At 37.7% G+C, this 24,737-nt stretch overlaps 1 protein-coding gene across 10 annotated transcripts in view; it reads left to right on the top strand.

Annotated features, from left to right (window-relative positions):
* LOC105483169 (phosphodiesterase 11A) overlaps positions 1–24,737 on the top strand; it is a 510,053-nt gene that overhangs the window by 315,613 nt on the left and 169,703 nt on the right. For all 10 annotated transcript variants that reach the window (XM_071072993.1, XM_071072992.1, XM_071072988.1 and 7 more), the window contains 2 exons: positions 296–363; positions 1,304–1,396. In XM_071072993.1, the coding sequence (XP_070929094.1) occupies positions 296–363; positions 1,304–1,396 (161 nt within the window). The remainder of the gene's footprint in view (positions 1–295; positions 364–1,303; positions 1,397–24,737) is intronic.

Raw genomic sequence — 24,737 nt, 5'->3', positions numbered from 1 at the left:
TACATATAACATATGGGGGATATATTAGAGTTACTGTAACTAGTCATCTAAAATCAGATTAAAGCCTTGATAGAACTCCAAACTTTACTGAGATCTAATCTAAATAAATCGGCCTTAAAGAGAGACTGCATTGTCCTACATCTCAGATTTATTCTCATGAAATCAGCAGGCACTTGAGAGACCAGAGTTTAAAGTAAGTGCAGTTCTCTAAAGAAGGCATAGCTGTGGCTACTCTATTAGAGAAACGCAATGTCCAGTACTAAAAATGACCACATAATCCACTCTTTCCCCACAGGAGTGGCTCAAGTGTTAAATAGACTTGATGGGAAACCTTTTGATGATGCGGATCAACGACTTTTTGAGGTAAGAAAATAAGTTAATAAACCAAGGTTTATATGGAGTCATCAGTAGTCCCCTGGTTGCAGCCTGCCCAAATTCGAAATGACAAACAATTATTAATCAATTATTATTATACTTAAATGGAGGGCAAAATTTACAGGAAGATTTAAGGAATATGTAAATGCTTAAGTGAGATTTGATCCTATGGTTTACGAACTGGATTATTTTGTAACCATCCATTATTTTTATCCTAATTTTGTTACAGAATTACCCTCTCTTTCCCCCAAAGTGTTATTTTCTTATTTTTGTCTTGCTTGTGTGTATTCAGAGTCATGAAACCCTGAGCCAGCTCTGCCAGGTGTACTGTCCTCACATTTCTCTTGTTTACGTGCTTCCATTAATTCACTCCAGGCGCTCTAGCTGGAGAAGTTAGCCTTGAATGGGCTTCCTCATAGACTGTACCAGTAGCCAACATGAAGACCCATGATTATCTTTCTTTAGTCAAGAATACCTCATAGCTTCTTTATTAATGGTTCTAACTCAATCCTCCTTCCCCTTAACACTTACCTTATGGTTACATTAACTTGGTTTCTTTACCAAAGTATTTTATAGCCTAGCGACTAAAAGAGGTTGCTTTGGTTAAATAGAATAGATTAACTAAAATCAGTCCACAACCTAAATAAATTAAGAACCCATTTAAACAGACTGTATGTTTTTAAACATATGAAGTAGTTTCTCTACAATAACATTAAATTCATAATTTTTCCTCATGTGCGGTGTGAGCTATAAAGTTGTCATATAACAATAGTAATTAAGAATTTTAATGTGCCTATTTTCCCAAGGCCTACCTCTGTGTACAGTAAGATTGTATTTTCAGACCCATCCCTGGTGACTGCCTGCTTTCATATGAGATTTTGCCAATGAGTTGCTGCAATGTTTAATTAGCAGGTTCGCTCTTTCCTAGGCTTTTGTCATCTTTTGTGGACTTGGCATCAACAACACAATTATGTATGATCAAGTGAAGAAGTCCTGGGCCAAGCAGTCTGTGGCTCTTGATGTAAGTACAGTATTTATGTCAGGTTTGTATGCTGTCAGCTCTAATTTTATGAGAGAAAAAATTTCCCTGGTTATGGGGTTTAATCTCTCAAATTTTAATTATCTATTCATTGGGCCTTAATCATTTTAGGTTGTGGGTTTAAATCTCATGAAGTCCAAAGAAACACAATGTTGCGTATAATTTCAGGGGTTCACAGATGCCCTGAAGCTCATTCATATAAGTACTATGTTTACATGTAGATTTTTAAAATTACATTTATTAAATAGTGACAATCCAAAGATAATTTGGCAGGATTTCAAATTTATTTTAAACTTAGATTTGAATATATATAGATAATCTGTAAAGTCACAACTTTTCTTATCATAGGAGAAAACTTCACTATGAGGATATATGACCTAGATGGGGAAAACTACTCCTGTCATTATCTGATTCCCTTTCTTCCTCCCTCCCCCAACACATGTCCCATCAAGAACCTCGACCTGTTCCCTTGTCTGCACACATGTCCTCTCAGACACTAACTTCCAAAAGAGCAGTTGTAATCTCCCCCTGAATCTCAGATGCTTGTTTTGACTTAAGACTTATTTTTAATCTAGCTTCTGCTCTATAGACTTTTTTTTTTTTTGAGTCTCACTCTGTTGCCCAGGCTGGAGTATGGTGGTGCCATCTCGGCTCACTGCAACCTCCATATCCTGGGTTCAAGCAATTCTCCTGCCTCAGCCTCCCGAGCAGCTGGAATTACAGGCATGCACCACCATGCCCAGCTGATTTTTGTATTTTTAGCAGAGATGGGGTTTTACTATGTTGTCCAGGCTGGTCTCGACCTCCTGACCTCAGGTGATCTGCCCGCCTTGACCACCCAAAGTGCTGGGATTACAGGCATGAGCCACCACACCTGGCCTGCTCTGTAGATTTTGCCAAATATTTTCTTTACATCTATGAAATACTTACTAAGTAGTCAAGATAAAATGTCAGTGCCAAGATGAAAGTATATAGAAGAGTATGATATAATACACATGAAATCTTCAAAGTATTCTATTTGTCAAGCCAGATATAAGAAGTAGGCAAACTGATGTTACCTGCACTGCTCTGATTTGAGATGTAAAAGATGTAAAATTATAGTTACTCTCTATATGCTTTTAATTTTATGGCTAAATCATGAATTCTAGAAGCACGGGGATTTTTATTTGCAATGCCTAGCAGGGTGCTTAGCACAAAGGTGGGATTTATTGAATAATTTTTTAACGGAGGGTGGGAGGGAAAGAAGGAGGAAGGAAAGAATCCGTTACCTTGGTAAGGGATGCTTTTTGTTCTTCTGAGACAGCCCTGCTTTGTTTAATATGTAATATCTTTTTATAGTAAGGACTAAAAACAGTATAGGGTGAATCAATAAATGAGTGAACTGTAAATATGCAACCAACCGATGAGAATCATTAGTAGAGCATTAAGGGTTGTGTGCAGAACTATTTTCAAATCCTGGATCTGTCACTCACCTCAATTGTGAGAATTAAATGAGATGAAGCATGTGAAGATGTTAATAAGCATTCAACAAAATCATAGCAATAATACTATTATTATTGCAGTAGTATATTTATTACTGAGAAATCACTATGGACTGGGGGGAAATAGCAAAGGACAGGAATTTAGAACAGCAAATGTTGAGTTATACCTCCTTCACCACCATCAAATTCTCATCTCCACAGTGTTGTTTCACCCATTGTTTTTCAGTACCTGCAGCTATAAAAAGAAGGACACACCATACACTAGTCCCATCTAAATCCTACTTCATTATGTCACAGTATAATTAACACACAAAGAGAAAACATCCTACATATGCCCATATTCTCACTCCTCACCTACCTCTGGCACATCATCATCCTCTTGAGAAGGAGCTAGAATAACTGGGTTCCAGCATGAATAGCCATTTACCCCCAGATGGGAAGATTCAGTAAAAGATACCACTCTTACTGGCACTACCCCTACCCCAATGAACCACAGTTACCATTACCTAGAAAACACTCATGTACCCTAGAATTTCTGGCCACAGTCTCCTTACCCATGAATTGCTTATTTCAGTTCATAGTGAACACCTCTTGTTTATATAACCTAGATCCCTCCATCCTTAGACACAAAAATTATTACCGACTCTGACAAATCTCAGCCCAACTCTTAACCTTGCCACAATCTTAAACTTTCAAGAAGTTGACTTACAGGTGTTGACTTGTATGTTCCACATGCTTTATTTTGTGCCAGTGTCGAAAGTGGCATTCCCAGTCAGAATTATGGCATTGCCATCTCACTCTCGCCGCTTCCACTCTCAGCCAACTTCCACCCCACCGAGTATGAAATTCTTGACACTAGTGATCAGGTGGCATCCACCCCACTCCCTGGCCTGGGAATCCATATACAAGAGTATCTGGAAGGATTTCTTACCCTGAGGACTTTATAAAGACAAAAAGTGATTTTTTGAGAGCCACTAAACCCAAACTCAGGAATGAGATATACATATATTATAATATACATCAACTTCTGAATAAATATATATTTTTAAATGTATGTATTTATACATATTATATATGAATATGTGTAAGTGTAATATTTTTCTAAATATTTCTGTTAAAAGTATGTATTTATAACTTGCTTAGTCCCATAAAAGATTTGAGCTACTTTATGAGAATATAAATGATCCAACAAATTTTTTAAAAAATAAAATAGTAATAACAGAACTGAGAAAGAGAGAAAGCCAAGAGAAACAGAACCAAATGCCATGTTATCCTTCTATCATTCCTATCCTTTCTTTCTGAGATCCTGGGCTAGCCCTTTGCCCTTTTCCATTGTGGCTAAGGAAAGATTCCCCACTCAGGTGTGCCCAGGTTCCTCTTCTCCTTGTGTGGTTTCATTTTTGCTTATTTTCTTCCATTATTATCCTCCTTGACCTTGACCCCAAAACAGCTGTGTCTAAATGTAGCTCTTTCAGTCCCATAACCTTATTGCAGTGTCTTTTTTTTTTTTTTTTTCAGTTAGCAACAAGAGTGGAGGGAAATAATCCATTCCACAGCACTCAGTGACAAAACCACCCTGGAATCTTTTCCTTCCTTAAAAAGGGAGCACAAGTAGTTCATGGCCTAGAGAGTTAATGGGAATACACGTCTTGCTGTGTTGTTCATGAGACTCAAGAAACAGCACCACACTGTTCTCTTCTGTCTTTTAAAAATCCTATCCCCAAAGCATTTTTTCATAAAAATACTTCCATCCGTGGTTCATCCTCTGAAAGTAAATATTCTCCAGATAAATTCCCTGAAAGACTAATAATCCCCACAAATGGGGCAGAGTCTCTAAAACACTCAGAGCTCACTGGAAGTACACTTAAAAAAAAAGATAGGGCTTTACCTTTATTTTTTTTCTCCCAAACAGTCACTGATTTCTATATATTTATTTAATACTGGCTCCTTTTCCTAATGATTTTGTTACTGGGAAGTACAGGAATCCTCAGTTCATGTCTTACTTGGGAGAAAGAATTCAGCCAAGAGACCAATTAGTACTGTAAGCAAAAGATCTATTGAAAGAAAATAAAGAGTATAGAGTTTATTGAGAGAAGGACACTCCAAGAGAGGAGCAGGCTGGTCCAGCTGGAGAAACAGGAGTAGCAGCAGCAAGGGTTAGGTAGTAGCAGAGATAGTGCATGCTGAAAGATGAGGCAGAGCAGGCTATTTAAAGGGGAATGAGCCAGCAGCAGCCCCAAGAGTTCTGCATTGTGGTTATTATGGCAGACTGTTTCTTCAAGCTTCTGCTTCTGCCTCAAGTCTCCACCTTTGTCTTTGTCTAGTTCCCACTTCTGCCTTATGTTCCCACTTTTTCCCCCACCTAGTTTCCACTCCAGATTTGTGGGATTCCCCCTTACTGTTAGTTCACATGTATGTGCAGGCCAGTGTTGGATACGAATTCTATATAATGCCTGCATTACTCATTATCACCACCTGAGGAAGGTTGGAAAGTGGTTAAATCTGTACTTATTCCACCTGTGTATCTCTTAGGAATTTCTCCTTTTTCCCTATTTCCCCCCTTAACAGCATGTAGCTAGCTACATTCTGACAGGTTAATTGCAGAGTGAGTGATTACTGGGAGTCTTAAGGGGCATCTCTTTCTGCATAGGTATTTCCCTTCCTCTCTGCTTATAGTTAGGATGCATGTTTTGGGTGGTCTCTGGGTTATGAGATTTTTCCAAACCTCCCTTTTCTCAGGACACTCCCCCTCCTTCTCGTATCTAGCTTATCCGCCTGCTCAAACAAGTTGAAATACCACATTAAATTATATAAATTCATATATATATTTTTTTCAAGTATATTTATTTACATGTTATTTTGTCCCATTGATCTATTTCTAAACCAGAACTTCATTGCTTTAAGTACACTTTAATGCAGATCTTGCTTTGTGTTGGTATCCCCTGCAGAAGGAGGTTGCTGACTTTATCCATGCAAAAGGCAGTGTAGGGAGAAGATTTAAAGTGTTGATTTTAGTATTAGCCTGATTAGTTAGTTAGATTTGAATTCTGGCTCAGTAGCTATTGACCTTGGGCAAGCGACTTAACCTCTCAATCTTGTTTTATTCACATGTTAAATGGGTATAAGAAGTCTGTTTTCCCCATAAATATATACATCTACTATATACCTACAAAAATTAAAAATTAAAAAAAAATTCAAGCCTGTTTTAACAGTTACAAAAAAAAAATACAGGGAAAGTGTTTAGAAAGAGTGTTTAGTTATAATTAGCACTTAATAAAAGTTAGTTGTTCTTACCACCCGGTGCATTTGGAGTCCTTAATCCTCACTGAGTTTTGTCTACTTAGCCCAAGATTCTTGTAAGAGTATGCTGACTGGGGAGCTATAGTTTTTTTCACCTGTTTTATCAGGAAAATCACTTCCTGCTTAAAGTCAGAGCTAAAAACAGATTGCCTCTTTCCTAGGTCTTTGATACATGCTGTTTAGTCACACCACTGAACATCCCAGAAGCATTGCAAGTGCAACTGCTCCAGGGCACTAGTGTTGGCTCAATGCGGGCCCATTGTCTGGAGATTGTTACTATATATGTATCTGCAGAAAAGTCTAGGCCATAGAAATACAAAATTTACCATGTCAGAAACAGAACAGGTCTTTAAAAGCTAGACGGCTCCAAGGACAAAGCTTCCCCAAAAGACTTGCCATGCAAGGCAGTCCTTTCCCTGTTGTCACGTATTGGCAACTTCAGCTCATTTCATCCACAAACCACACATGGTGAGAAATAGAAATGTAAGCATATAAAACATTTTCTACTGTTCTGGCCTTTAAAAACTGGAGTGACTAATACATTATCCAGATTTTGTTTAACAATTGAATTATCAACTCAATTATTCTGATGACTGATTTTCTTAATTTCTTGTAATTTAATTATACAATTCTATTGTTCAAATCCTTTGTCCTAAATACATAAAATTAATAGTCTAAGGCTCTTAGAGAGCAGAAATGCTCTTAAAGCTGAATAATGGAACAAAGAGGGGGATTTGCTATCATTTTTAATAACTTTAATTTTATGATCCTGATTTCCATTCTGCATGACCAAGAGCTTCAGAAGAGCTATGCTAATGTATGTTCACATTTTCTGAGAGTAGAAATTCTTAGGTAAAAGGGGGAACCTTTTTCTAAAAGCCACAATCCTACCTAAAATACAAATGTAGATGTAGAATATAACTTCCTCATTTTGAACATCAGGAATTGTTCTTTGGGGTGTCTTTCACAGTTATTGCAAATGAAGCCTTACCTAATACTGAAGAGAAATTTGCCAGAAAATATAAGTCTGTGTGCTAAGGGACACTGCATACAGCTTTAGGATCAGAAGAGGGAAGAAATGAGGGTCAGACAGAGAGTAAGAAAAAGGCATATGCAATCAGGATCCAAGCCCCATTTATTCTACCTCCCCAAAGCCTCTCTCATCTATTTCTGCCTTTCCAATTGCGACAGCAACCATCCTACTTAAGGACTCCATTATCTCTGTGCTGGACAATTGCAATAACCTTCTACTTGTTCTTCCTAAAACATATTTTAGATTTCATCGCTCACCTACTCATAGACCTTAAATTACTTCCCCATTACCTATTAAAGTACAAATGACTTTGAGGCCCTCAGAAATCTCATACCAAGCTATTTTCCTACCCCTGGCTCTCATTTCTCTTCTTAAGAGTATTGTATGCTACCTACAAACCCAATGACGTCATAATCTGATGATCAGCTACCTGTTTCACTGCCATCTGATCTCCACTCTAACCTCCCCTCTTTTGTCATTCTCTGTTCCAATTATGCCATATCCACTCAAAATTTTCCCATCATTCAAAGCACAATGTAAATGTCATCTCCTCTGTAAAACTCCTAATCCTTAAGTTTTTTTGTTCCTCTGTTTGCCCTATATTGTCATTAATTATGAGTCTGTATGTTTACCTCTGCTAAAACATATGTGCCTTGAAGTGTGTGATCATGTCTTATCTGCTTTTATTCCTTTTAATATTCTATATATAATTGGTACTCAGTAAAAGCATATTGAATAAATGAATGCATCCCACCACAAATAATCATTTTGTCTGCCACGGCAACATTCTGGAATGGAAAAGCTTGGGCTATGTTGGGAGAATTGACAGTCACTCTTAGTGGCAGTCTTGCTGACCACAGACTGGCATAACATCACCTCTGTATTCCCTTCCTCCTTCATAAGCCATGGGTACAAATACAGAGTTGCTTTTATTTGGGGAGGATGGTAGACCTCTTCCTAGATACCACCTTCCATGGGATATATCCTTAGATGAGGATGAAGAAGCCAAACCGACTTCCTGAAGGTAAGGGAGAAGGAGAGAAGTGGAAACTTCATCAGGAATCAGGAAGATTTCATCAGGAATCTTCTAAGCTCCGAGGAAAGATTTTCTCTCACTAGGTGAAAGGGCTAGACTCAGAGGCCAGAAGTAGAATGCCACTTCTTTCTTTCTCACTCCTCTTCCTTTAAACTTACTCTGGTAAATCAATCATCCCCATTCCTGTATAAACTCTCTAGCACCATTCCACCACTTTTTTGGCACACACAGATGTTAAATTGTCTCTAAGCTTCTTCCCTTCCCCTCATTTAGAAGCCTGTAGTCGGGAGAGAGACACAGTCATAGCTTCTTTACTCTTCCTCACTTCACCTCATCTCCCAATTCAGGTACAGGGTTCAAGAGGGAGGTAGGATGAAAGGGCAAAGTCTTATGATTTCCTAACCTGATTTCAGGGCCATCTGTGAGAGACACCAACATTTTCTTTTTGTAATGAGCTGCTTTTATAAATTCTTCAGAGAACTGCCTGGCTGGGAATCTCCTGTTAGCAATTACTTGTGGGTTTGCCTCTCCTGACTGACAGCTTATAATCCATTCTCATTCCTGGCTTCCACTGGCCCATCGTGACCCTCCCTCTGTGGGGGCCAGCTCACTTCTCTAGGCAGTCCTCTTGGTGAAGGTTATTTTTTGTTGTTTTTGTTGTTGTTGTTGTTTTAAAAGAGTGGTAAAATAAACACATGAAATTTATCATTTTAACCGTTTTTAAGTGCAAAGTTAGGTAGTATTAAGTACATTCACATTGTTGTGCAATCATCACCACTGTCCATCTCCAGAACTTTTTCATCTTCCCAAACTGAAACTCTGTACCCATGAGACACTAACTCTCCACTCCCCTCTCCTCAGCCTGTGGCAACTGCCATTCTACTTTATGTCTGTGAATTTGACTACTCTAGCTACCTCATATAAATAGAATCATACAATATTTGTCCTTTTGTGACTAGCTTATTTCCTTTGGCATGTCTTCCAGGCTCATTAATGTAGCATGTGTAAGAATTTCCTTCAATTTTAAGGCTTGAATAATATTCCATTGTAAGTATATACCACATTTTGTTTATCGATTCATACACTAGTGGATACTAGGATTGCTTCCATGGTCTGATTATTTTTCATGGGTCTTTTTGGGTCAGGGGAAGACTCACTCAATTTAATGAGTCTTTGCTCATTAAATTGTACAAACACAGGTCCCCTCAATGTAGCACTCCACTGTCTTCCCTCTGTCCACTAACCTTTAGAATTTTTAGGTATGTATCAGCTACCCGTGTCTGCTAGGATGTCACATCCTAGGGAAATACATATTAGGTTCTCCAAGTAGTTCTGTAGAAGGAAGCTTTAAGAAACCCTAGCTAAGAAATCTTCCATATAAGGCTTTCTCATAAACTGTTACCCTTTTCTTACACAATTCAGAGATGAACAGTGAGCAGCTCAGCTTGGAGGAGGTAGAGCTAGTTTGGGGCATTTTCTTTCCAAGTCCTGCATAGATAACCTAAATGGCTTAGCATCTACCTTTAGAATATAGTACCTGTTGTTCTAAGTTATAAACTCAGAAAGAGTTCCACTTAAACATCCTTTTATCTCCCAAAAAAATTTTTCAGACAATACTGTCAGACAATGATCTAGTGATTGTCTAAATGATAACTATCTACTCATGTTAATTCACAGGTACAAGGAATATCAAGTTGTCCATTAGAAAGCTAAATGTAGCATGCCAGTAGATACAGAATTGTTCTCATTTGTCAATTCTTATTTACTGAAAACATGTTAGAGTAGGTAAATATTTCTTTCTCCATTGCCTACAAATTAGATCTTTCAAGATTCTCCACTATTGACATCAATATCTCACTTCATCGCTCCATGAAAAAACCTAGATTTATTAGTCTTTTTCAAATATATCTTGAAATTTTTATTCTGAAACTCTTCTCCATTTCCTTAAAGTAGTTCCTAACAAACCTCAAATTTCACCTCTTTCATTAATGTTTTCTCACCTATCCCAAGAGTTGTGATTGTTTCTTACTTTTAATCTCTTTATAAAAGGGCTATTGACACATTAGAAACTGTTATTTTAGTTACTCTTCATATATAAATATTTTACAAAGACTAGGGAAAACAGTAGTAATCATGTAGATATTTAGTATGAGCATAAATATTAGATAGTTTTTCTGAGGATTCTTGGATACTAAGTGTAATCCATATACAATATTTATCTTACTTGTTCTTTTAAAAATGTTTTTGCCAGGCATGGTGGCTCACGCCTACAATCCCAGCACTTTGGGAGGCCAAGGCAGGAGGATCACTTGAACCCAGGAGTTCAAGACCAGCCTGGGCAACATGGCAAAAATCCAACTCTATAAAATACAAAATACAAAATTAACCAGGCTTGGTGGCATGCGCTTGTAGTCCTAGCTACTTGGGACATTGAGGTGGGAGGATTGCTTGAGCCCAGCAGGTCAAGGCTGCAATGAGCTGTGATCATGCCACTGTACTCCAGCCTGGGTGACAGAGGCCCCAGTCTCAGAAAAATAAAATAAAATAATAAAAACAAAAATGTTTTTAAATTATAAGAACAATGCAATTGTTATAGAAAATGTAAAAAGTGTTTAAAAGAAATAAAAATCAGTGGTAACTTACTGCTTAAAGCTAACTACCTTATCATTTGGATTGACAATTTTTTTTTTCTTTCAACCCTTTTAAGATACCACTGTCTTTTGGCTTCCATTGTTACTAGTGAAAAATATGCCATTATTTTTGTTGTTCCCTTAAATGTAATGTTTTTTTTCCTTACTGCTTTTCCTTTTAGATCTTTTTCAGTCATTTGACTATGATGTACATAAATGTGTTTTACTTTATGTTTCTTATGCTTGGGGTTCACTGGGTTTCTTGGATCTAAGAGTTGATGACTTTCATTGATTTCAGAACATACTTGGCTAATATCTTTTCAAAGCTTATTTTTTCCTATTCTCTCTCTTTCTGGACCCAGTTACATATATGTTGAATCAAATGATATTGGCCCACAGTTCTCTGACACTCTGACATTCTTGAGTTCTATAAATTTTGACTTGGTTCCTTTTTAAGGTTTAATTTCTCTGCAGAAACTTACCAACTGTTATTAATTATATCCACCTTTTCTTCTATAAATTTCTATAAATTGTTCTATATATTCTAAAATTCTCATATAAATTTTTAACATATAATTCTTTATAATTGTTATTTTGGATTCCTGGTCTTTAATTCTAACATCAAGGGCACCTGGAAGTCTGCCTGTATCAATTATTTCTTCTCTTGATTACAGGTCACATTTTTCTGCTTCTTTGCATGTATTCATAAGTATTTATTGCATACCAAACATCTTGTATAGAAGGACAAAAGTAGATAATACTTTTACTAGCTTTGTTTGAACTAAATAAAATTTTTTGTTTTGTCCTATTTCTCATAAAGAGGATATGTGATTTTTTAAAAAATCTCAGACAGCTAGAATGAGAGGCTGATCATAAAAATTTGACCATCTGCAATGCTTTAGCTGGGGATTGGCTGAAGCTTTATATTAGTTTCAGTTTATTTCTGCTTTAAAAAGAGATTATGAAGATTTCTCTTTGCCCTTCAACCCAATCTCAACTACCCAGACTGCATTGAGTGACTGGTCATAATCAGGATTTGACCTGGGTTTGAAATGCAGCTAGAGTTCATTTCAGTTCTCTTTGGCATCAACTCCAGCAGGGCCTTGAACCTTACTCATGTGCAAGAATGTAAGATTTCAGTTTTCTGACCCTGCACTCATCATCAATTTCACAGCAAAATTCCTGTGGCAGAGAATTTTCAAGCCAAGAGATTTGTATTTGTGGCTCTTCCAGATATGAGTCTGTTTGCCAACCCACACTATCATTTGAAAAATTGCTAGTTTTTCTCCTTTTAGGAGTTGCTCTATGATGGCAGGCTCATCTCTCCACTATGTAAACAATTGGTCCCAGGTATGGAAGCAGTCACTGCTCTTTATTGGTCTATAAAAGGCTTCTCTTGACTGGAATTTTATTTGTTTAGACTTCTCTTTGTCTCACACTCACTCTTTAACAGCTTTAAAATGAAGCATGATTTTTAGTTTATCTCTTTTTTGTTGTTGTTATGAAGGCAGTGATAATCTTTTGAGATCTTCTTTACCTATCCATAAGTTGAAACCACTGGCCAATCCTTTCTATTTTCCACTGCTGATCTGAATGTATCAGATATTAGCATTTTTGGTAATTTCATGATATTTTGTCAGGAAGGAAGTTAAACATATTTTTAGTCTATCATCAATCTCTCTCCTTGAATTGTTAATATTTCTTGTTTTATACATTTTTATTCCATATTATTTACAAAAATAGGTTTAAGACCATGAGGTATTTCTTTTATAGATTTAAAATTACTCTTTTATTTGATTGATTTGACCTTGGAATCAACTTAGTTTGAAATCAATGTTGTTATCTATGCTTTCTCTTTTGTTTTACTTATTTTCTGGAATACATTCATTCAATGAAAATTTCCTATTTCTATTTCCTATTTCCCAGCATTGTGCTGGGCACTGGAAATAAGGCAGTGAGAAAGGCAGACTTGTTTCTGCCTTAAAGAGCTTAGAATGTGGAGGCGAACAAAAAAAAATCATGCAAACCAGAATATAGTAACAGTTGTGATAAATTCTTGTAAGGAGAAAATACAGGAGGCCATAAGAGCATCTGAGAGGGAACGCAACCTCCACTGGGGTTTCCGGTAAACCCTTCTTAAGGATATATATTTAAACCAATAATTCCCGACTCATCTTTTTATTTTTTATTTCTGGGTCATTTTGTTTTAGGCATATTTTTGTAAACTACATATATATATATATATATATATATATATATTTAATTTAAAAATACGTTTAGGGAGTAGAAGTACATATTTCTTACATGGATATATTATGTAGTGGTGAGTCAGATTTTAGTGTATCCATCACCCTAATACTGAACATTGTATCTAACAGGTAATTTTTCAATTCTCACCCCCTCCCAACCTCCTACCTTTTGTAGCCTTCCATGTCTATTAATCTACTCTGTATGTCCATGTGTACCTGTTCTTTAGCTCCAACTTATAAGTGAGAACATACAGTATTTGCCTTTTCTGTTTCTGAATTATTTCAGTTAAGACAATGGCCTCCAGTTCCATCTATGTTGCTGCAAAAGACATAGTTTCATTATTTTTTATAGCAGAATAGTATTCCATTATGTAGATATACATAACATTTTCTTTACCCAGTCCTATAGTGATGGACATTTATGTTGATTCCGTATCTTTGATATTATGAATAGTGCTGTGATAAATATATGGGTGCAGGTATCTTTATGAGATAATGATTTATTTCCCTTTGGGGATATACCCAGTAGTAGGATTGCTGGATTGAATGGTGGTTCTGTTTTCAGTTCTTTCAGAAATCTCCATACTGCTTTTCATAAATATTTACTAATTCCCATCAACAGCATATAAGTATTTCCTTTTCTCTGCCTCCTTGCCAGTATCTTTTGGTTTTTAATAACAGCTATTCTAACTGGTGTAAAATGGTATCTCATTGTGGTTTTAATTTGAATTTCTCAGATGATTAGTGATGTTGAGCATTTTTTTCATGTGTTTGTTGCCCACTTACATGTCCTTTCCCCACTTTTTAATGAGGTTATTTGTTTTTCTTATTGAAATATTTGCGTTCCTTATGGATTCTGGATGTTAGCCTTTTGTCAGATGCATAATTTGAAAATTTTTTGCCCATTCTGTGGATTGTTTACTTACTTGATTTTTTTTTTTTTTTTTTTTTTTTTTTTTTTTTTTTTGGCCGTACAGAAGGTTTTTAGCTTTAGTCCCATTTGTCTATTTTTGTTTTTGTTGCCTTTGCTTTTGAGGGTTTGGTCATAAATTCTTTGCCTAGGCCAATGTCCAGAAGAGTTTTCCCTAGGATATTGTCTGAGATTTTTAGAATTTGAGGTCTTATATGTAGGTCTTTAATCAATCTTGAGTTAATTTTTATCTGTGGTGAGAAATATGGGTCCAGTTTCATTCTTCTGCATATGGTTATCCTTGTCTTGTTCCAGTTCTTAGAGGGAATGTTTTCAACTTTTCTCCATTAAGTATGATGTTGGCTGTGAATTTGTTGTATATGGCTTTTGTTATGTTGAGGTATATTCCTTCTATGTCTGATTTGTTGAGAATTTTTATCATGAACGGATGCTGAATTTTGTTGAATGCTTTTTCTGCCTGTATTGAGATGATCTTACGGTTTTTGTTTTTAATTCTGTTTGTGTGATGTATCACACTTGCTGATTTGCATATGTTGAATTATTCTCACATCCCTGAAATAAATCCCACCTGATCATGGTATATTATCTTTTTGATGTGCTATTGGATTTGATTTGCTAGTATTTTGTTGAAGATTTTTGTGTCTGTGTTCATTAGGGGTATTGGTCTGTAATTTTCTTGTTTTGTTGTGTCCTTGTCTGGCTTTGATATCAGGGTGATACCGGCCTTGTAGAAAGTGTTAGGGAGAATCCCCTCTTCGATTTTTTTGGAATAGTTTCAGGAGGATTGGTATTAGTTCTTTATGTGTTTGGTAGCATTCAGCTGTGACTCCATCTGCTCCTGGTCTCTCTCTCTCTCTCTCTTTTTTTTTTTTTTTTTGGTGTTGTTGTTGTTGGGAGATTTTTTAAATAAGTGATACAATCTCATTGCTCTGAATATAATTTTTTTATCTAATCTGAGATTCTGCTTTTAATGAGGGATTTGACTTTGTATCTATTATTTCGTCTTATGCTATCTGAGCTTCTACTTTCTTATCCTTTGCTTTTTCTGAAATTTACTATTTGGACTATATTTTGCTTGGTTTCTTTTAGTCCTTACTTGTAGTGAAAATTATTTATTCTCACTTTTTTACAAAATCATTCTTTAATCAATATTTCTCTAGTTAATAAAGACAAAAATGAACCAGTATCTTTTTTTTTTTTTTTTTTTTTTTTTTTTTTGAGACGGAGTCTGGCTCTGTCGCCCAGGCTGGAGTGCAGTGGCGCGATCTCGGCTCACTGCAAGCTCCGCCTCCCGGGTTCACGCCATTCTCCTGCCTCAGCCTCCCGAGTAGCTGGGACTACAGGCGCCCACAACCGCGCCCGGCTAATTTTTTGTATTTTTAGTAGAGACGGGGTTTCACCGTGGTCTCGATCTCCTGACCTTGTGATCCGCCCGCCTCGGCCTCCCAAAGTGCTGGGATTACAGGCGTGAGCCACCGCGCCCGGCCGAACCAGTATCTTTTAATTTCTTACTATATAAAAAACAATTGGAGTATATACTTTCCCTGTAGTTTCCTAGTATTTGTTCATGTATTGTAGTTTTTAGTTAGCATTTTCATTAGCAAATTTTAAAATTTATACAAGTGCTTTTGCAGTGTGAATACAGCTGTATTCATAACATTTCATTAGGCATAATCTTTTTGTTTTGGTAGTCTAATCTTGCATATCAAAATGCCCCAAAATGTATTAGCTTAAAACAACAATTTTGTTATTTCTCAATAGTAAAAAAATGTCTTGATATATTATTACCCCAAAAAGTTCCCTTGTGCTCCATCCCCAGGATATCACTGCTACCCAACACAACCAGTGTTCTGATTTTTTCCACCATAATTTTAACTGTTCTAGAATTTCATGTAAATTCCATTATACAATATGTACTCTTTTAGGTAAGGCTTCTTTCAACCACCATAATGCATTTGAAGTTTGTCCAGGTTGGGTATATAACTTTGATGTTTTTAATTGCTGTGTGACATTTTATTATATGATTATACCACAGTTTATCCATTCTCCTCTTGATCAATACTTTGGCTGTTTCCATTTTGGGGCTATATGAATAAAGCTGCTATGAACATTTTTGTATAGGTATTTTTGTGAACATATGCTATGATTTCTCTTGGGCTAATACCTAGTATTGCTTGGTCAAAAGGTCAGTGTGTGTTTAGTTTTCTAAGAACTTCCAGGTATATATTTTTCCAAAGTGGCTATACCATTGTACATTTCTATCAAGTAACTATGAAAGTTTTAGTTGTTCCACAGCCTCACCAGTATTTAATGCCATCATTGATTTCAATTTTAGTCATTCTGGTAAGTGTCTAATATTCCATTGTGGCTTTAATTTTCATTTCCCTTATGACTAAAAATGTTGTACTCTTTTCTGTGTGCTTATTTACCATTTGGATATCTTCTTTTGTGAGCTGTCCAATTTTTTGGCCTACTTTTAATAGGATTGCTTGTCCTTTTATTGTTGAGTGGAAGGAGTTCTTTATACATCCTGGATACTAGTCCCTGGTCAGATATATGTATTGTTAATATTTTCACCCAATTTGCAGCTTGCTTATTCATTTTTTCATGGTGTCTTTTGATAAGAAGATGTTTTTAGCTTTGATGAAGTCTAATTTATCAATTTTTTAATTTAAAACTTATTGCTATTAGTGATCTAAGAAACCTTTGCCTACCCACAAATCAAGAATATATTGTACTGTTTTCTCCTCTAAAAGCTTTTTGGTTTTTGCTTTTACATTGTGCTCTATGATTCATCTTGATAGCCATTGAGGTTCATTTTTTAAATAAAATATTTATCATTTATTAAAAAGTTCTTCTCTTTCCATGGGATCACTTTGGCACCATTGTTTAAAAAATAAGTGTTGGTCCATTTCTGATCTGTGTTCTTTTCCATGGATTTGTTGATTCTGAGCTCTTGCATTTAAAAAATCTTTATTAACTCTAATGTGAGTTTAAATTCTGCTGTTATAATTTGAGTTCTCTTGAAACTGTTCCACATGTTAACCATCTCCATTGTTGTCTATATAGTCATTCACTGAGTAAATGTTTGAGCTTCTGCTTTGCGGTAGACACCATTCTTGGTACCAAGGACTCAGCAGTCAAAAATCAAGCAGTATTCATATTGTCATGAATCTTATATTCTAGTGAGACAGGCAGTAGATAAGTAAACAAATAAATTAGCAAGATACATTTATTGTACTGTATCATAAAGAAAATGAAGCAGGATGTTTTAATAAAAAGTGACTAAAAATATGGGGCTACTGTGGATACATTCAGGAGAGACCACCCTGAGCAAGTGACAGTTGAACTATGTTAACTCATTCTTCTGTTTGTTTTATAAATTTCATTCAAACCTATTTTGCCTATATGGTTTTCTGATCCAGTTTCAATGATGCTCTTTCTTCTTGTATCTTATGAAAAAACTAAGCATAAGATTTCTAAAAGGTTGCGTGCATGAAACAATTATCAGATGTATTAAAACATTCTCTCTGGGTTTTTAGGGTGCTTCTTTCCTTCCCTTGGACTGCAGTGTTTGCCAACAGGCAAGACTTTGGGGTTGTCCCTAAGCTCTCTTGTGGTCTTCTTATGTCCTGTTGAATCTCCTTGGTTAGATATACAAAAGGGGAGCAAACTTATATATTAATGTTTAATTATTAGGCTGATTCTCAGCATCTAGCATGTAGACATAGATCTAGTAGACTCCTGCTAGGCTGAAATGGAATATTCTTCCCCCAATCAGGTCTCAGTGGTTTCTGGATCCCTTATGTATAGAGATGTGTCTATGGGTCTGGTTCACCATTATGTCCCCAGTACCAGCAGCACAGAGTAGACATGTAAGAAATGTTTGTTGAGTGGATCAAGTATAGCACAATACAAATAAAAATCATAATTAAAATACAAGAATCTCAATCCTCAGCATACATTGCTACTAGGAATTTTGAATAAACTACAGTTAGGTGATTAAAAGGGCAGGCTTTAAAATTAGACTGTTAGAGGCTGGGCATAGTGGCCCACACCTGTAATCCCAGCACTTTGGGAGGTCAAGGTGGGAGAATTGCTTGAAGCCAGGAGTCTGAGACCAGCCTGGGCAACACAGCAAGATCTCATCTCTACAAAAGGAAAACAAAAAATTAGCCAGGCATGGTGGCATGCACCTATAGTCCCATCCACTCAGGAAGCTGAGGTGGCAGGATCCCTTGAGCCCTGGAATTCGAGGCTGCACTATGATAGCGCCACAGCCTGGGCGACACAGTAAGACCCTGTCTCAAAAAAAAAAAAATTGTTTTTAGTAGACTGTTAAGATTATTCTTAAGTTGTTTTTACCTTTGTTCTGAGACTGTTAGGATTTTAATATCAGCGGTGCCACTTTTTTACTTGTGCATCTCAGGGCAGGTCAATTTCTCTGTGCTTCATTGTTCTCACTTCCCAACCTTGTGGGATTGTTATGAGGATGAAGTGAATTAAGGCCAGTAAAATCTTTACCACTGTGCTCATATAATGTCGAAAGTAGTAGTTACTTATATTATAACATCCCCCACCGCCACCATCATACAGTGCTTTATTTGCAATGACTGTCTCCCACAAGATGAAAGCGAATACTTCTTCAAAAACAGCTATCATTCAGTAGAAGGTGAACTGGTTGATTTTCTGGTTAGTACAGATCCTGGGTCTCTGAGTGAGAGCTCAGACAGTAGAGAAAGGAACACTGCCCTCTGGAGACTGCTTTCAGAACAATGCCTTCCCATCTTCTTTCAGACCAAAGGGCACTGCTTTATTTGGAGGGAGGAGATGAAGCATGGTTAAGCCACTAGTTATTTTTCTCAATCCAGCTGCATCTGCCTTATACTTGGTGAAAATTCTCAGATTCTAGTAGTAGGTTATCAGTTTTAGTTATTGATGGTTTCTAGGTTTTCATTTAGGTATTCTGTGGAAAGTGGGAGAACCTACCTGGAGAATCAGCCATGAGGTATCATTTTTTAGAAATAAACTTTATATTTTACCACAGCTTAGATTTACAGAAAAATTGAGAAGGTAGTACAGAGAGTTCCCTTATACCTCATACCCAGTTTTCTCTATTAAGATATGGTACATTTTTTACAATTAATCAACCATATTGCTATATTATTATAAACTAAAGTCCATATTTGATTCATATTTCCTTAGTCTTAACCAAATATCCCATTTTTGTACCAGGATCTCATTCAGGATACCCTATTACACTTATTTATCATGTCTCCTTAGGCTCTTCCTGGCTGTGATAGTTTTTCATACTTTTCATTTTTGATGACCTTGACAGTCTTGAGCAAACTGGTCAGGTATTTTGTAGAGTTTCCCTCTATTAGAATTTATTCAATGTTTTCCTCACAATTAAACCAAAATTATGGGTTTGGGTTTGGGTTTGGGGAAGGAAGGCACAGTTTAAGTGCCATTTTAGTCACATCACATCAAGGGGACATACTATCAAAATGACTTACCATGATTGACGTTAACCTTGATCGTCTGGCGGAAGTAGTGCTTGTCAGGTTTCCCCAATGTACAGTTACTCTTTTTTCCTCTTTCTACACTGTAGTCTTTAGAAGGAAGTCACTATGCACAGCTCACACCTAAGGAGTGGGGAGTTATGCTCCACCTCCTTGAGGAGGAATTATCTACATATATTATTTAGAATTCTTTTGCATGGGATATTTATCTCTTATCTCAATATATTTATATACTCAGGATATATATACACCAATATTTGTTTTACACTTAGGGTTATATTCCACTACTACTTCCTTCAGCAGATATCATTTTATACCAGAATCCAGTAAGGTAATTTTTTAACAGCAACAAAAAAGAACTTATGTATATGCACAAATGGTGCTTCTCTGCAAATAGTCAGCAGGGGTGTCTGTGTACTACTTCTAATAATTATATCATCATTTAAATATGTTTGAAACACTTTAATGGAAACCATGAGATTTGTAAGATAAATAATCATTAATGTTACGAATGGATCACCTATTATGTGCCAAGAACTCAATTTTCACCAAAACAGCATAGACTGTGACTATGTAAATTTCATAAGCTGTAGTACAATCTCATGTGATTTCAGTCTAATAGAGGACAGAGACAAATGAAAGTGTGATTACTGTAGAGTGTAATGAGCTCCAGGAAAGAGGTAGATACATTAGGGGAAGCATAGAGGAGGGGCATCTTGTTCAAAGTCAGACGTAACTGCTTTGCAGAGAAGGCGATTTCAGAGTGACAACAGTGGGCTATACAATTTGTAAAGACAACTAGCAGGAATGCTCCAGGGAGAAGGAAAGTCATGGGTAAAAGTAGGGAGAACTGAAGTAGCATGCTATTCAAGCACCTCAGTGCAGCTAGGGAAAAGGGCACAACAGGGGAGAGGCAGGGCCTGAGACTGGAGAGCTACCAGGGGCCAGATCACAAAGCATGCTTGTATTACATGAAGGAATTTGAACTTAATTCTAAAAGTGGTGGAGAATCATTAAAGTTTTCAGCAGGAGAGGAACATGATCAGTTTGACATTTTAGAGAGATCATTCTGGAAGCTGTGAAGAGGAAATTTATCTATTTCATAATCATATTTTTTAAAGCAAAATGTTGATCATGTTTTTATTTTATTTTCTGTTAAATGATTTTGGTGGTTTTCCAAAATCAAATCTGCTCTCAAATGATTTGCCACCACTGTTATGGTCTAAGGAACGTACTTTGAGATCCTGGATAAGAGTTCCCAAACACAGCAGAACATTTGGAGTAACTTAACATAGTCCCCACAGTGGCCTTAAGAAGTAACTGTTATTTGGATGCATTTGTTCTGGTTTATTTGTTTAAAATTTTTCTTTCATTACCTTACATTCTTCTTGTTTCTTCTGCTTTTACTATGTTTTTCTGGTGCTTTTTGAAATGCTACATTTATTAAATGCTTATGTGTCAGGCATTAATTATGTGTTTCGCGTATGTATTTTATTGAATCTTCACTAAAACAGCATGGGGTACACAGTATTATTCCCATTTGACAAGTGAGCAAATTGAGGCTCAGAAAGGTTTAGAAACTTGCTGAGCGGGGTTTTGTGGCTTGCATTTCACAGCTAGAAGTAGAGCCAGGATTCAAGCTCAGATCTGTTTCAAATGGCCATGTTGTACAAATTGTACTGCAAGGGCTCTTTTGAGGAATGTCCTATCAATTGCAGGAGGGCATTTACCACTGGAGCCCTTGGCTGCCCTGACGGAAGTGGGAAGAGAGCCGAGGTGAAGAGCCTGTTTTCTACACCAGGGGGCATGCTTCTGGTTTATGAGACTGTGATGACAGTAATTAAGGGTAAATAATGAAGACTTGCCCATTGATTTAAAAGCTCAAACTGAATAAAGTACCCTTGGAAATGTATTGTCCTCCTCCTCCTCTTTTACCTCACTGAAAATTACTAACTTGTCAGTAAGGAAACTGTTTCTTTCAACCCTAATGCTTTTGGTTTTACAGTGCAGATCCTAGGAGTAATAGCCAGTGTCTCTGTTGGGTTCCGGCAGCTCACTTTTTTCTGGAGCAGTTGCTGAGTCTAAGTTAGTTGACTTAGGTCACTTACCCCACAGTGTGCGAAAGAGAACAGCTTTCTGTAGTGGAACAGCCATGCCTTCACCTGCTGGCTTCCCTTGTAAAACACTGGCTTATGAAAGCTGTGTTTATAGTCAGCAAAGTAAGAAACTGACATTCACTTTAGGCGCAACGCTCAGTATCTTGATAGTGCTGTCATAAGGGGACAGTACCAGGATGCTGTTTTCAAAAGGTGGCAAATCACACCCCAAATCCAACCAGAAGGAACAAAGCCTACAAACCGTTTAGAAGACATTGGAGTTACTCACCTCCTGTTCCACCTAGCTCCCACTCCACACTGTGCTGAGTTTGAACAGCTGTGAGCCCTATATTCTGCATATTTCAGACTTGGTCAACCCCACACACAGCCCCTACAGAGGCGCATCCAGAGGAGCCCAAATCTCAGGGAGAAGCCCATGCAGGTCCTGGCAATGGGCTTGGGGCATTTGGGGTACCTGGGGGGATTTGAGATACGTGGAATTTAGTTTGGCTGATCCCAGGTACCTGGAATAGAATCTGAATGACATGTTTCTAGAAATCCATGGACTTTTCTTTCCAGGGGATGGAAGAGACAGAGTGGAGCCCTTCAAAGCTTGGGGCCCAGGCCAACTCTCACAAGTCAGTTGTCTGTGTGTCACAAAGACGCTAACCAGGTTGCTGCTCTGAGTGTGTCCATCCCAGCACCTGCCTTCATTATGGCCTTAAAGTCACAGTCAGATCTTTCCAAGAAGACTTACTGTAGCTAAAATCTTAAAGCAATTATTTTTATATATATGTGTGAGGTTTTTTAAATAAAATAATAGTAAGTTTTTTAATTATCTACAATCCCCAGGGACAACTTGGGAGCCTTTTATTTCACGGGGCCTCCCTAACCACCTGAAAGTATTTGATGATGCAGAGTCTTAGGGAGGTGGGATCCACATTTCTCAACAAATAAAAATGATAAACAGAGGGTGGTGGATAGCCCAATTTCCCTGATTTGATCATTACACATTCTTTGCATGTAACAAACACAGGTACCCCATAAATATGTAAATTATCATATATCAATAAAGGGTAAAACAAAACCAGCTTGGGGTTATCTTCAATTCCCTGCCCAGTGGAAAAAGGAGAGGCCTGACTTCAGGCACCTAAGAAGGCATTTCAGAAGGCATTTGGCCAGCACCTAAAAACAAAGAGCATAAAAGCCCCCACCACCTTCTCCATGCCCTAAATGTGTACATCACATATACTGATAAACTCTGTGGTAGTTAAGCTGAAGTGGGTAATCAACACTTTCTAGCCAAAACACCTGCTCTTGGAATGGAAGCAAACAGGAGCCAATCAGAACATTGGCACAGGTGTTGGGCCCAGAGCAGAGACTGGAGAAACATTTACCTGTTGTAGCCCCTTCCCGTTCCTGTCATCAGACGTCACCAGGTGATGAATGTAAGGAAGTTTTCAAACCCTCTGTTTTTATATATCTATTTCCAAAAGCGTGTCCCACCCTAAAACACTCCTCCCATTGTCCAGAAACCCCAAATTTGGCCCCATCAGACCCATCTTCAAACCTCACATTCAACTCCCTGTAAGTGATTAAATTCATCCTGTAAAATGAAATAAGAATAAAGGTTAAAATGCCATTTTAAAAACCAGACACCGGCCAGGCTCAGTGGCTCATGCCTGTAATCCCAGCACTTTGGGAGGCCAAGGCAGGCGGATCACAAGGTCAGGAGTTCAAGACCAGCCTGACCAACATAGTGAAACCCCATGTCTACTAAAAACACAAAAATTCAGCTGGGCGTGGTGGTGGGCACCTGTAATCCCAGCTACTCAGGAGACGGAGGCGGGAGAATCACTTGAACCCAGGAGGTGGAGGTTGCAGTGAGCTGAGATCGCGACACTGCACTCCAGCCTGGGCAACAGTGCGAGACTCTGTCTCAAAAACAAACAAAAACCAAAAACCAGACACCAATTAACAAACAGCAGACATTTGTTTGTGAGGTGTGTGTGGGCGGGGGTGTGTGTGGGGATAGGGGTGGGAATCATACCCAGATTGCCAAGGAATTAGATTCACCCAAAGAAAAAGATCTGGCTCATGTGGGTCTGTGAGGCTGACAGCAGCCCCTGAGCTTGACAGAGATGAGGGGAAAGCTGTTTTTACCTCTTTGAAAAGGAGGAAAATGGCTCCTTAATTTAGCAAGTATACGGGGCCCAATTCAATGAGCCTGCCTCTGGGAAATTTGTTTTTATCCCCAGCAAGTGCCTACGCTTACTTGTTTTAACAAAAGGCCAAATTACTATGGTTTCCAACTTCTGTGATCTAATCCCCGGTCCCTCTGTGACCTCCTGTTATTCTCGCTTTCCTCACTCTGTCCCACTGGCCTCTTTGCTTTTCCTTAAACAAACTAGGCACATTCGCGCTGTAGCACCTTTGCACTTGCACCCTACACCCTCTCATCCTGATATCCACATGGCTTACTTTCTCTGCAACTTCAGGTTTTATTCGTACTATTCAGTGCTCCCTCTGCCCAGACAGTCTTATTTAAATCTGCCGTGCCCCCTTTCCTGCCCCCAACATGCTAATCTCCCTTCCCTGCCTTGTTTTTCTCCATAGCACTCATCATCACTTGACACACTACCTTTTACTTATTTCACTCCACTCTCTCCACTCTAGAACATAAGCTCCATACTGGCAGAGATTTTTGTCTCTTTTTTTGACTGGTGTATCCCTAGCACCTGCAATAGTTCCTGAAACATAGCTGATACTCAATAAATATTTGTTGACTGAGAAATCTTTAAAGGCATTGCGTTTCCCAATACTGGTGCCCATCCCTGCCTCAGATTCATAATGAAATTCACTATCTGCAGCTTCAGATGGCCGTGAACCAAAGTGGTCCAGTCCCTCCCCATCCTTCTACTGACTAGACGCCGGAGCAAGTCAGCATGCCTGATCCCTGTACTGCCGCAGTGTGAGTGATGGAGCCCCAGGTACTCATAAGCAGAGGGAAGCAGCCTTCCTTGTTTTGGGGTCCAGTTTGCTTGT

Source organism: Macaca nemestrina, chromosome 11 (assembly GCF_043159975.1).
Source record: "Macaca nemestrina isolate mMacNem1 chromosome 11, mMacNem.hap1, whole genome shotgun sequence".
In the NCBI taxonomy this organism is placed as follows: domain Eukaryota; kingdom Metazoa; phylum Chordata; class Mammalia; order Primates; family Cercopithecidae; genus Macaca; species Macaca nemestrina.
The sequence above is the reverse complement of the archived record's forward strand: the minus strand, read 5'-3'. Positions and strand labels throughout refer to the sequence as shown.